Consider the following 12,051-nt stretch of genomic DNA (forward strand, 5'->3'; position numbering starts at 1 on the left):
CCCATTTACCTCCCATTGCCACTACTGGCTAGGTTCTACTCTATGACTTATTTATATTACTGTAGCATTTAGCCTACTGATGGACCAGAGCTTTGCTGGGCGAGGTGCTGCACACACACAGAACTGAAAGACTCCTGGCCCCAAAGTACTTATTGTTGCCTCAAGCTCATATTTTTTCCCCAGTGTATGTGACAAGGATTTGAAGACACCTTTCTAGTCCAAAGCCACATTAAACTCTGCTAAACCCTAATGCCGTTTAAAAAAAAGATTATAATTCTTGCTTTTTACAGCATCTTTTTTTAAATAAAGAAACCCCCCACACACAGTAAGAGCTGAGAGAAGGTTAAGAAGTGACTTGATCAGCTACATGCAAAAAAAAAAAAAAAAAAAAAAAATGTTTCTGACAGTTAAGGGTGTAATGAGTTCAAAAGCTTGGATGCTAAGCTAGACAACTTCCGAATAGAAATAAGGAGCTGTTTTGGTTTTTAAAGAGCCTGTTGGAAACCGAGATGTAATAGTGTCGTCAATTAACCAATAAGAAAAAGCTTTAGGTTAATGCTATAGACTACACACATTTCCCCCCCCCCCCCATTCTCTTGCCAGTAAATTTTTTATCAGGCTGTCCAGCAGCTTGGCTCAGTCCTGGCTTGTGCCAAGTCTGAGATCTACCCCCTGCTGTGGATCTGGATTTAGAGTGCATTAAGGAGGGCAGAACCTGGCTCAGTTCCAGTTCATGCTAGGTCCAGGAGCTCAGTCATTCCTTAATTCCAGACAGGGACTGCTGCCACTCTGCACTGCTGCTGGCTCCGTCCCCAGGGACTATAGAATAGACCACTAATCAATAAGAATTCATGATAACCTTATTGATATTTAACAACCCTAGTTGGAAACACTGGAACAACCTACAAAGGGATGGGATGGATTCTTCATGATTTGAAAAACATTTAAATCTTTAAAAACAAGAATCTCTCCCTCTAAAAGATATGATCAAACATAAAGGCTTGATACATAAGTGAGGTTCTATGACCGGTATTATGTAGGTCACAATGGATCACTACAATGGTTCCTTCTGGCCTTAAAGATAAATGTGTGATTAACAAATTAATTTAATGGTAAGTTAGCAGCCAGTGAATGGTTTTTATTTAAAAATGATATTTCTCTCCAATTGTTTACGGATACTAACATGACACCATACTGCCGCTTACACACAAGTGTGCCTATTAAAATGCAAAATAAAACTTTTCCAGGTGAAATTTAACTGTCTCCCAACTATGCCTTTCATCACATTTCTGCAGAGGTTAGCTTATCTAACGGCACGCTGTATTTAAAAACCTAATGACAGTCAATGTATCATGCTCAAATAAAATCTACAGAGACTTCTTGCAAAATTATATAAATAAATGTGAATGACAAAAGTTTATTAAACGCATTTTAAAAAATTTTATCTTTCTTAAATAAGGATCTCTCAGTAAGGATTTCATTGTAAAACAGTTTTGAAGCAATTCATAAGTTACTTTATTTAATAACAGGTTGCTCAATAAAAAAAGTCATTTACTTATATACTGTAGTCTTCAAACCAGCCATTATTTAGACAAATGCACTGCATGTACTTATGGTATTGTCCATCACACACTAGTTAATATCAATGCAGCATAGCTGGACAAAAAATAGCTCCATTTTGTCGTTGTAAACATTTAGATTAAGTGGCAGGCAAGATGTTGTATCAGTTCTTAGATCTTCCCCCTCTCCCCCCCAAAAGCTTGTCATTTAGTGCACGTTTTATTCAGGACTTAGCATTCCATATTTTTAGAAGTCTAGAAATAAGTTTTACAAACAATAGACTAAAACAATGCATGAGAAGATTTAGTCATGGCAATTTCACTGGAACTTTATTGCCTCTGTTGGTAATGAGAGGGATTTTGTAAGAAATTACAGTTGAACTTACAGAGATATGCAGATGATGTTCTTTACTAATATAATCTTGATCTTATATGTTTTATATCAGGGCATGTCTAATCTTGTACATTTTTAATGTATAGCAACATAGTTTACAATTTTATGTGTTTAACCAATTGTTGACATTTGGCGAAAGGAAACTGATCCATTATGGGGAGATCATCATCAAATTGAGGACGTAAGCACTTCTGAATTAAAGCAATCCAAGTAGGTAACTGTTTGAATTCTTTAAAAAAAAAAAAACAAAAACAAACCTCACACGCATATATAAAGGAAGAACACATGGCCACATGTCTGAGCACTTTTCAATACAAAATATTTCCTGTAACCAGGCATTTATCCTTAGAATAACCACACTGTTAAATCAAGCTTGTTTCCAACTTAAAGTCATTTGTTTTGTAAATTCTAAGATGCCATTACAGCATGAATAAGCTTAACTTTTCTGCTACATAATTATCCAAAGCTTTATGTAATGAATGTATTTTTGTTTTATAATTACACAGTAATTATAAGTGTGTAGTACCAAACTGATGACAACACTATTCTCTTGAAAAGATCTTGCATTCATAAGGAATATTCTTTAAAAACACCATGGCATTATGCCACTAACCAATATCAGATTTTTGTGAAGGTCATATCTGTATTGGGGTAAAAGCTAATTAGAGCTCATCTCAAAACACAGCATACTTGAACTAATCAATCAAATCAATCAATCTGAAAGTGTACCAAAACCCTTAAGACAGAAAACGGCACGCATATACACCTTGTAAAGTTTTCATAATTCAAGTCCCCCATTTATAATATTTACACAAAATTGAAAGAGGAAATACTGAAAGCAGCAAAACAAAAAACTTGGCATAGCCAATTCGAGTAGCTGGAGTAAAAATTTGCAACACATTTTGTAGAACTGTAGTCTTGAAATAAATGCATGAATGGGCTTTATTAAAAGGGCACTGATATGAGGAGAGCCTTTCCTTTAGTCAACTTCAAAGCACACAGGATAAAAATTTTAGCAATTTAATACTTAAATCCTTCCTAAAATCTTTTTAGCATCTGCATAAAAGTGTACTGCTGTTTTAGTGCAAGATCCACTTACTAATTTCAACAGTAATTACACCCTTAATGTGGGACTGGCTGGAGTATTCAAATAAGTACCCCCCTATTCCTAATAATTACTATAATCATTTTTTAGACATCCTACTTTGACATTTTCTAGCTTGTTTTACAGAAGGTTTTATTTCAAGAAAACAATAACCACTTCCTCATAAGTCAGCAACTGAAGAGTGAAAAAACATTTTCAGGATGACAGCAGTTCAAGACTCCTGTAATGTTAAAAAACACACAAGATAAAATCCTGCTTTGAAGTGAAAACAGTTCCAATTTAGTTATATGCAGTGAGACAAATAGTAGTAGTAGTGATCAACAAAATAATGTAAGGAAACAAAAGCAGCCAGTGTAGTATTCCGCATCTGTACTTGTTTAAGAAAGTTTTACTTTCAACATTTGTAACTGGGAACCACAGTGGCCTGTGGAAATCTCAACAAAATAAGTAATTGAGAAAATGGGCTTTGTCCATAAAGGCAGTTCCTTTATGTTGTAAAAACGTAACTTTACGTGGCCTGAGATAATCACTTCAAAACTCAGATTTGATCACATTTGCCACCCCCTCGTATAAAGCAGGTTCCTTTGTTATTTCATACTGCAACCATCAAAACCCATGCCTGAATTGAAAATACTGTATTGTGTACAAAACATAAGACACAAGTTCAGTATATTGTTCAAGTTTTAGATTTCCACAAAAACGAAAACACCTTCCTGGACAGACAAACAAGCATTTCAAAACTGTAATGAAATCTGACATATTGGATAATCTAGAGAATATTAGATTCTGTTATGCATGTAACTTGTCTCAATGACGCTCACTGGAGGCTGACTATAATATTAAACCAGGGGTGCTATAAGTGCACAGTAGTTGTGTGACTCCAAATCTTTTCAAAGATACAATAAAACCTTTTATATAGGCACCTAGATTTCAGAGTATCAACATTCTTGGTTTTGTTGGTTGTTTCTACAATTGTTTTATATCAGATACTCAAAACTTAGACAATACCTGTTATCTGCCATGAAAGGAAACAAATATCGGACCTAGTACACTTAAATATATCACTCTTATAGGAAGTGCTAACAGTATAGTCTTTGCACCTAGCCCCAAGTGTATATTTAAGGCATTTAAAAAAAACATTTCTAATGTTGATCTGTATAATGCAGATGCCAAACAACGGTTTGTCTCATGAAGACAGCATTGTGCTTTATGCAAAACCAGAAATCTCAAAATAATCATCATAAAGCTTCTAAGACTTATGGGAGAGTAAACAAAGGTGGTCCACAAAAATATGATGAAATCCACTATGTTGGAATTATAACTGGCAAAAGTGGTTCAGACTAGAAGACAAGTCCGAACCACCATTAGATGAATGAATGATATGGTCCAAGATGTATCCTTAAAGATTTGTCTCAACCCTCAACCTGTAAAGAGAGGATTGATCTTCAGTTCAGTCCAGCCAGCAGAAATTGACTGTGCAATTTTCCGATGTATTTATTTGTACAGTCTATGTACATTCTAGAAGGGTCCTTTAGTGCTACACTGTCGTACTTTTTGTCCCAGCAATTTGAGGGCGTGCAAATTCCACAAAGTCATCAATTAGAACCGGCCATGCCCCTAAAGGAAAGAATAAGCAAAAGCAAATTAAAAAAAACCCACAACAGATCAACAAATCCTTTTTTAATGTAGTAGAGATATGCAATTTAAAAAAACCCTCTTCAAATCAAAATAGATACTTAATTTATCTTTCCTACTTAAAATGTACATGTATTATCCTCACTTGATTCTGTTTCTTAAGAGTTAAGACCTGATTAATATTTCCCCCCCTCAACTGAGGCCTCCCCTTGCCAACATACCATTTTAAAATACATCCAATTTTTCAAGTAATGACAACAGTCATCTTTATTTTTTTAACCTAGATAAGCTGGACAAAAACTCCTTTCAGAGTGAATTAAGATAATTGGCCAGAGTGGGCCGAGAATATGACAGCACCATCTCTACAGTGCTGGTCTCACCTGGCTAACCTAAATGGGAACCAAAACTCAAATCTGGCAAAGGAATGCTAAAAATTGTGAACAGCAAGACTGCACACACCAAACTACCAAAATAATTACAGCTCACAATATTTTATATTAATGTCATGTTCGTCTGCTGACATCAGCATGTGTCACTATTTTGAACAAAAATGTTGCTGCAATTGCAAATAATGTAGAGGCCTTGCAGATTAAATGATTTTACCTGATAAAAATATGGTGCATTCAGTGATTATCCAATTCAAAATAATAAATTCTTAATATGTTTTTCATTCTGTGTGTTCTCACCTTTACCTATAATGTCTGAAATGCTAACAAATCATTAACTGGTGGCTAATGAAGGTAAATATGATGGGGGGGGAGGGGGAAATCACTAATTGATTTGCCAAAGGAAACAAGAACTGGTTGATGAATTTATTTTTATTTAACTTAACAACATAAGAATGGCCATACTAGGTCAGACCAAAGGTCCATCTAGCCCAGTATCCTGTCTTCCAATAGTGACCAATGCCAGATGCCCCAGAGGGAATGAACAGAACAGGTAATCATCGACTGATCTCTCTCTTGTCATCCATTTCCAGCCTCTGACAAACAGAGGCTAGGGACACCATTCCTACTAAGGATGTTAACTAACGAGTACTATACTAATCAAGGAGTTGATGGAATTTCTATCGACTACTTGACTAGCCGATAGGCATTTCTGCATTCCTCCTTTGAAATGTACAAGAGCCCCCGCTGGGGGATCTTAAAAATTTTAAAGGAGGAATGCGGAACTCTGCATGCAGCCCGGGGCCAGCGGGAAATCCTTTGAAATGAACTCTTGCCTCCCCCTCACTCCCGGAGGCTCTTGTGCATTTCAAACAGAAACACCAGCATGGAGGTTGGAGTCAGCGGGACTTTCCAAGGTGGCATGCCAGCTTTGAAATGTACAAGAGCCCCCTCATTTGGTGAACCCTAGTTCTTATGTTATGGGAACAATTAAATAACTTTTCCTTATTCACTTTTTTCACACCGGTCATGATTTTACAGACCTCTATCACACCCCTCTTTAGTCTCCTCTTTTCTAAGATGGAAAGTCCCAGTCTTTTTAATCTCTCTTCATATGGCACCCATTCCAAACCCTTAATCATTTTTGTTGCCCTTTTCTGAACCTTTTCCAGTGCCAATATATCTTTTTTGAGATGAGGTGACCACACCTACAGTATTCAAGATGTGGGTGTACCATTGTTTTATATAGAGGCAATAAGATATTCTCTGTCTTATTCTCTATCCCATTTGTAATGATTCCTAACATTTTATTTGCTTTTTTGACTGCTACGGCACACTGAGTGGATGTTTTCAGAGAATTATCCACAATGACTCCAAGATCTCTCTCTTGAGTAGTTATAGCTAAATTAGTCCCCATCATACTGTACGTATAGTTGGGATTATTTTTTCCAGTGTGCATTACTTTAAATTTATAAACATTAAATTAGCCATTTTGTTGCCCAATCACTTAGTTTGGTAAGATATTTTTGAAGCTCTTCACGGTCTGCTTTGGTCTTAATTATCTTGAGGAGTTTAGTGTCATCTGCAGATTTTTGCCACCTCACTATTTACCCCTTTCTCCAGATCATTTATAAATAGGTCGAACAGGATTGGTCCCAGTACAGACTCTTGGGGGACACCACTAGTTACCTCTCTCTATTCCGAAAAATTATCATTTACTCCTACCTTTTGTTTCTTTTTTTTTAACCAGTTATCAATCCACAAGAGGACTTTACTTCTTATCCCATGACAACTTTACTTAAAAGCCTTTGGTAAGGGAGCTTGTTAAAGGCTTTCTGGAAATCTAAGTACACTAAATCCATTGGATCTCCCTTGTCCACGTTTGTTGACCTCCTCAAATAACTCTAGTTGATTAATAAGGCATGATTTCCCTTTACAGAAACCATGTTGTCTTTTCCCCCAACAAACTATGTTAATCTATGGGTCTGACAATTTTATTATTTATATAGTTTCAACTAATTTGCCTGGTACTGACAGACTCACTGGTCTGTAATTGCCGGGATCACCTCTAGAGCCTTTTTAAATACTGGAGTTACACTACATATAGTAGAGTTGGAGACAATTTATTTTATGCAGGAAAGAGCTGATTTGGAGGGGAGGGACACAGGAGAGGAGATAAGACATTTTTAAAAAGTAACATACTGGCTTTGGGGAAGTGGCAGCACAAATATTTTTCACCTGTGCTAGTAAGTCTTAGTCCTCATCTGACTATGTGGCAAAGAACTTTTTCAAACTCAGAAAAAGTCACATATTGTTGTGCAGACGTTTTGACTGCCAGTCACTACAGATATATTATCCAGAGACACACTGCTCAATGTACTAGCCACAGAAATATTCATACACACTCAAACTGATTAAACAAAATATAAATATTACCTTCCTCATCATAATTGGACATATCATCTGCTATCATTGTACTGAAATCTAGAAGAAGGTTCCAGGTATCCTTAGGTATTGATCTTTTATGATGTTCCTATTTGAAAAAAAAATCTAAGTTTAAAAACCTTGAACAAAATTAATTTGAAAGTCTGAATATTCAATATTAAATTCTTGCATATATGCAAGTTAACCTAACCTCTGTTTTTCCTGCATTTGCCAAAAACTGTAACATACATGCATCACAAAAATGCTCTTTCGAAATAGGTTATATGATCTCTTCAAAAAGATTAAACACACAGATTCATCTTCCAAATGAAATAAACAAGCCAATTGCCGTCTCATTTATATTATACAAAAGGTTTAAACTTACCAATAAAAATTTGTTCCACAAGTCTAGGAACTTAAATCTTCCATTAAGTACTAAATTCCAGTAGGCAATGGCCATTTCTAAATCTGTAATATTAAAATATACGGAGATATACAGTTGAAATACACACATTTTCTCGACAAGTACTAGACTATAAATTAAAATAAAATTGACTTTTAATGCAGGAATATGGTGAGGTTCTAGGGATGTGCAAGGTTAACCGGTTACCCTAAATGGGTAATGCTTACCGGTTCTGGTTAACCAGTGGGGGCTGGAGTAGCTTCTCACCCGCCACAGGTAGGGGGCTGCTCCAGCCCTGCAGGGGGCGCGCTGTGGATAGGGGCTGGTCAGGCAAGGGCTGGGAGTGACCACATTCAGGACATGTTCACAGAAGTATACCAAGACTAGAAGAACTGATGAGACTGACTCCATACTATAAACCACCTATGAAAGCCTTTAAAGTGAGCTGCCTAGGAAACAGCTAGATCCTGTATCTCATGTTACCCATCTATTACCAGAGAATATGAAAGATTTAACATGCAAATAGGCAGATATTATCCCTAATTTATGGCACAGATGGGCAATTTACTGTCGTGGGGGGGAGAGGGAAGAGAAGAGCACTGTAGTCTAGTGTACTAGACACGTGCCTGGAAATCAGATGTGGATTCTCAGCCTAGAAGATCAGTTTCCTGGATGAACTTGGACATATCACTTTAACCACTCTATGCTTGGGATCTGCTTACGTGTAATAAGAAGGTACTTGATATATGACTACTTCAATGAGATGAAAAAATCTAATCACAACTGGTATGTGGAAATTACTCTGAGATATCTGAATTGTAGTTTGCAAAGAGATTTACATATTTTTTGGTGGTATGAGAGACTTTGTACACGACTGCACCTATACACAAACTCATGTTTACAGTTGAAATTTAGGCTTTTTTCCCTACTGCTATTCATGGCTGCAAATTCTAAAAGCTTTAATGATATATTTAGTATGAAATCATAACGTGTTAACTTTAATAGGAATTTTGCACATGCTTTGAAAGGAAGAATGTACCTTCACGTGTTAGATTGAAATGTTCAGTTTATAACAATGCAGGAAATCTCTATTAATTTGAAAATCTGGCCTTGACCTTCAACTTAGTTCTGACATCTGTCTTTCACAACAGTGGAGTATATTTTTATCCCATGACTAGTCTAACTGCATTACAACAATAGTTTCACCGAGTGCAAAAACTAGAGTTTCTAGTAACTATATCACAAGTATTTACAATTAAGAATACGTACCTAAACCTTTCTGTCCCGGATTCTTTGCAAAGTTGAAAGTAAACTGATAAAAATCCTTAAATCGTCCTGGCTCTTTTAATTCTTGTTCCATTTTAGGAATCTGGGCCTTTAGCTTTTCTATGCTGTCACATCTGTATTTTAAGAAGCAAGTTTTTTGGTGTGTTATTCATTTTGTCAAAATAACATACTAAATTTCTTTTTAAAACTATACCTATTATGGACAATCTTTAGTTACTTTACTACAGAAGAATTACGTAAACTATTTTCAGCAAGTCATTATCTGGTCTGATTATGTAACAATTTCAGCTGCTTTTTTAAAAAAATGTTTCTTCACACAGCCATTTGAAAAAGATGGCTGATAATCAGATTTATTAATCTAGAGCAGTGTTTCTGAAAGTGTTCTGCGGAATCACTCTCAGAAACACATTAACTGGCCGCCCCGGTTTGTTTATTTACCGGTGCCGCGGCCACGGAGCCCAGCCCACGCTGCTTCCCGCAGCCCCCCCTTTGTCTGCAAAGGACGAAATGGAGCCAATGGGAGCCGCGAGGCTACGTGGCCACAGCGCCGGTAAATAAACAAACTGGGGCGGCCAGTTAATGTGTTTCTGAGAGTGATTCCGTGGAACACTTTCAGAAACACTGATCTAGAGAATCTACAAGTCTATCAGGAAATTCCTAGAAAACATGCAGGGCAAAGAAATTACATTCTTAAATAAATAGCCCCAAGTATTCTGGCCTTTGAGTCAAATCCTTCTTTTACTCACTTGGTTTTTTTGGTAACTGATAGAACTATTTGCCTGTTTAAAGCAAGGAGCATTTTGCTCTTTACTTGGGTACACTTATAACTTCTGCCACATTTAGAGAAGATAGATTTCTATTCATAAAACGCAGGTACACACATTTTAAGAAGTCATAATTCAATTCTGAATTGCTCATTTTTTTATTTTTTTAGTTTCAGTTTTCTCCCGTGTGTTATGCTGCTAAGTTTCTTTTACCTGTTGCATACTTACCCTAATTCTGTCATCCCATCCATGAATTCCAGCTTCGAGAATTCACACTGTGTTGCAGCTCTGAATTTCCATGCAATGATCAGTACACTAATGCTGGCTGGGTCAAGTGCTAGGTCATCACAAAATTGCTGTATACCATCTATGCCAATTTTATTTTCATCTTGAGGATCTTTGGAATACAATAATAAAGATTAAAAACAAACATTAAATCCTCCACACTTCTGAAGTAGTATGCTCCTTCACACATGAATTAACATATTATCATGAAAACATATACATGCACAAAATGATCTCTGGAATAAGCCATATTAAAAGGGGACACTTTTTAAACACATATACTTCAGATTCAATTTGTAAGAAAACATTAAGGCTCGTGGAATGAAAGCTTTGTATGGTGAAATCCTCTCAGTATGACCTTAATAGCAATAGCATTGGTAGTGTTCCATGTTTGCAATTTTTACTGATTTTCACTAATAAATTGCCAGAAGATTTTTTTAGTAAAGGAGTTCAGTTTTTACTGATTTACAACCATTATAAATCCACTTGTTATTTTTGAGTACTTATTTTTGTTAAGTACAAAAGTTTTACGTGATCTGTTGTGTCCTTCAACTTGGAGACTGAAGCAGTTCCACAGTGCAAAACACAGAACATACATTCAGTGGAGGTCAGGAAGATCAGGAAAATCAAGTAATATTAATATTGCACTATATCTGGCTAACAAAGAAGATGCTATTGGCCTAGTTCTTTGCGTCCATTTAGTGTGTGTCTGATTTAAAACAAATAATCCTCTACTGATAAAGATACATGATGCCCCCTATATACTGAGATACTTCCTTTGCTGTCAACCTCCTTACAGAGGTGGATAAAAATCAATGATTAAAAAAAATTAAAAATTGTTTTTATTTTTAAAAAATCAATACTAAATTTCTCATTTAAAAATAATAGTTACAATTAAATCTTATCACCAACATGCTGCACCTACAATCTCATAAAAATGAATTAACGTCTCTTGTCTTTTCAGTCTAACAACCAGCTCTTGCGTCTTGAAAGTTCTAGGCTTTCAGTTTCTGTTTCGCAGCAGACTAATGTATGCAAAGACAGACACAGGCTGGAAAGAATTGTTTTTGTTCTGTGCTTATGTGGTGGTGGACCTGGGCCAGCCACAGCAGAGTTAGGTAACAGTGGTGCGCAACCTGTGGGTCACAACCCCCAATGAGGTCATGGATGTCTTCCTGGGGGGCCGCCAACAGCTGGGCCCAGCCCCCGGCCGCCTGGATCTAAGCGCCATGCCACTTAAATTATCTTGGGGGGGAGGGGGTCGCAACACGAGTATATGGGGATCATGATTGAAAAAAGGCTGCACACCACTGAGTTAAGACATAATCTAAAGACAAAGAGAAAATATACAGGAAAAGACGGAGGAAAACCAGGAAAAACAGTGGAGTGTACTGGAAAGAAAAAAGGAAAACATCCTTTAGCACACACATAGCTTTCTATATTTCTCTATACTTTTGCCACAAAAAAACAAACAAAAACAAACAAAACAAAAACAAATCACCTGTCCTGGTTTCTAAATTTAAGAGACCCTATCAGGGAATATTTTGAAGAAATTTATTCCCTGGGTAAAAAAGGAAAAAATGTCAAGTGTAAGCAGTGCAAGAAAAAAATGCAAGGCTTACCTGAGAGAATGAAAGGAAAACTGCTTATTGGGAGAAAATGATATACATGAAGATGTGACTATACCTGAAGAACAATTTGGATCAACTCTACAATGTATCATTCTTAAAAACTCTATGCCTTTTGTGTGATTTAACAAGTAAATTCCCAAGCTGTTTGCTATGCTGGATGTTGCTAGGAAAAAAAAGT

General features: G+C 36.4%; 1 protein-coding gene across 1 annotated transcript in view; it reads right to left on the reverse strand.

Moving 5' to 3' along the window:
* Window positions 1–1,862: 1,862 nt before the first annotated feature.
* DCUN1D1 (defective in cullin neddylation 1 domain containing 1) overlaps window positions 1,863–12,051 on the reverse strand; it is a 33,509-nt gene continuing 23,320 nt past the window's right edge. Inside the window, exons 3-7 of the mRNA XM_075938052.1 lie at window positions 10,186–10,354; window positions 9,176–9,306; window positions 7,889–7,971; window positions 7,516–7,612; window positions 1,863–4,675 (exon numbers count right to left, since the gene is read on the reverse strand). Coding sequence (XP_075794167.1) covers window positions 4,596–4,675; window positions 7,516–7,612; window positions 7,889–7,971; window positions 9,176–9,306; window positions 10,186–10,354 — 560 coding nt within the window. The 3' untranslated portion in view covers window positions 1,863–4,595. The remainder of the gene's footprint in view (window positions 4,676–7,515; window positions 7,613–7,888; window positions 7,972–9,175; window positions 9,307–10,185; window positions 10,355–12,051) is intronic.

This window comes from Pelodiscus sinensis, chromosome 10 (assembly GCF_049634645.1).
Source record: "Pelodiscus sinensis isolate JC-2024 chromosome 10, ASM4963464v1, whole genome shotgun sequence".
In the NCBI taxonomy this organism is placed as follows: Eukaryota; Metazoa; Chordata; order Testudines; family Trionychidae; genus Pelodiscus; species Pelodiscus sinensis.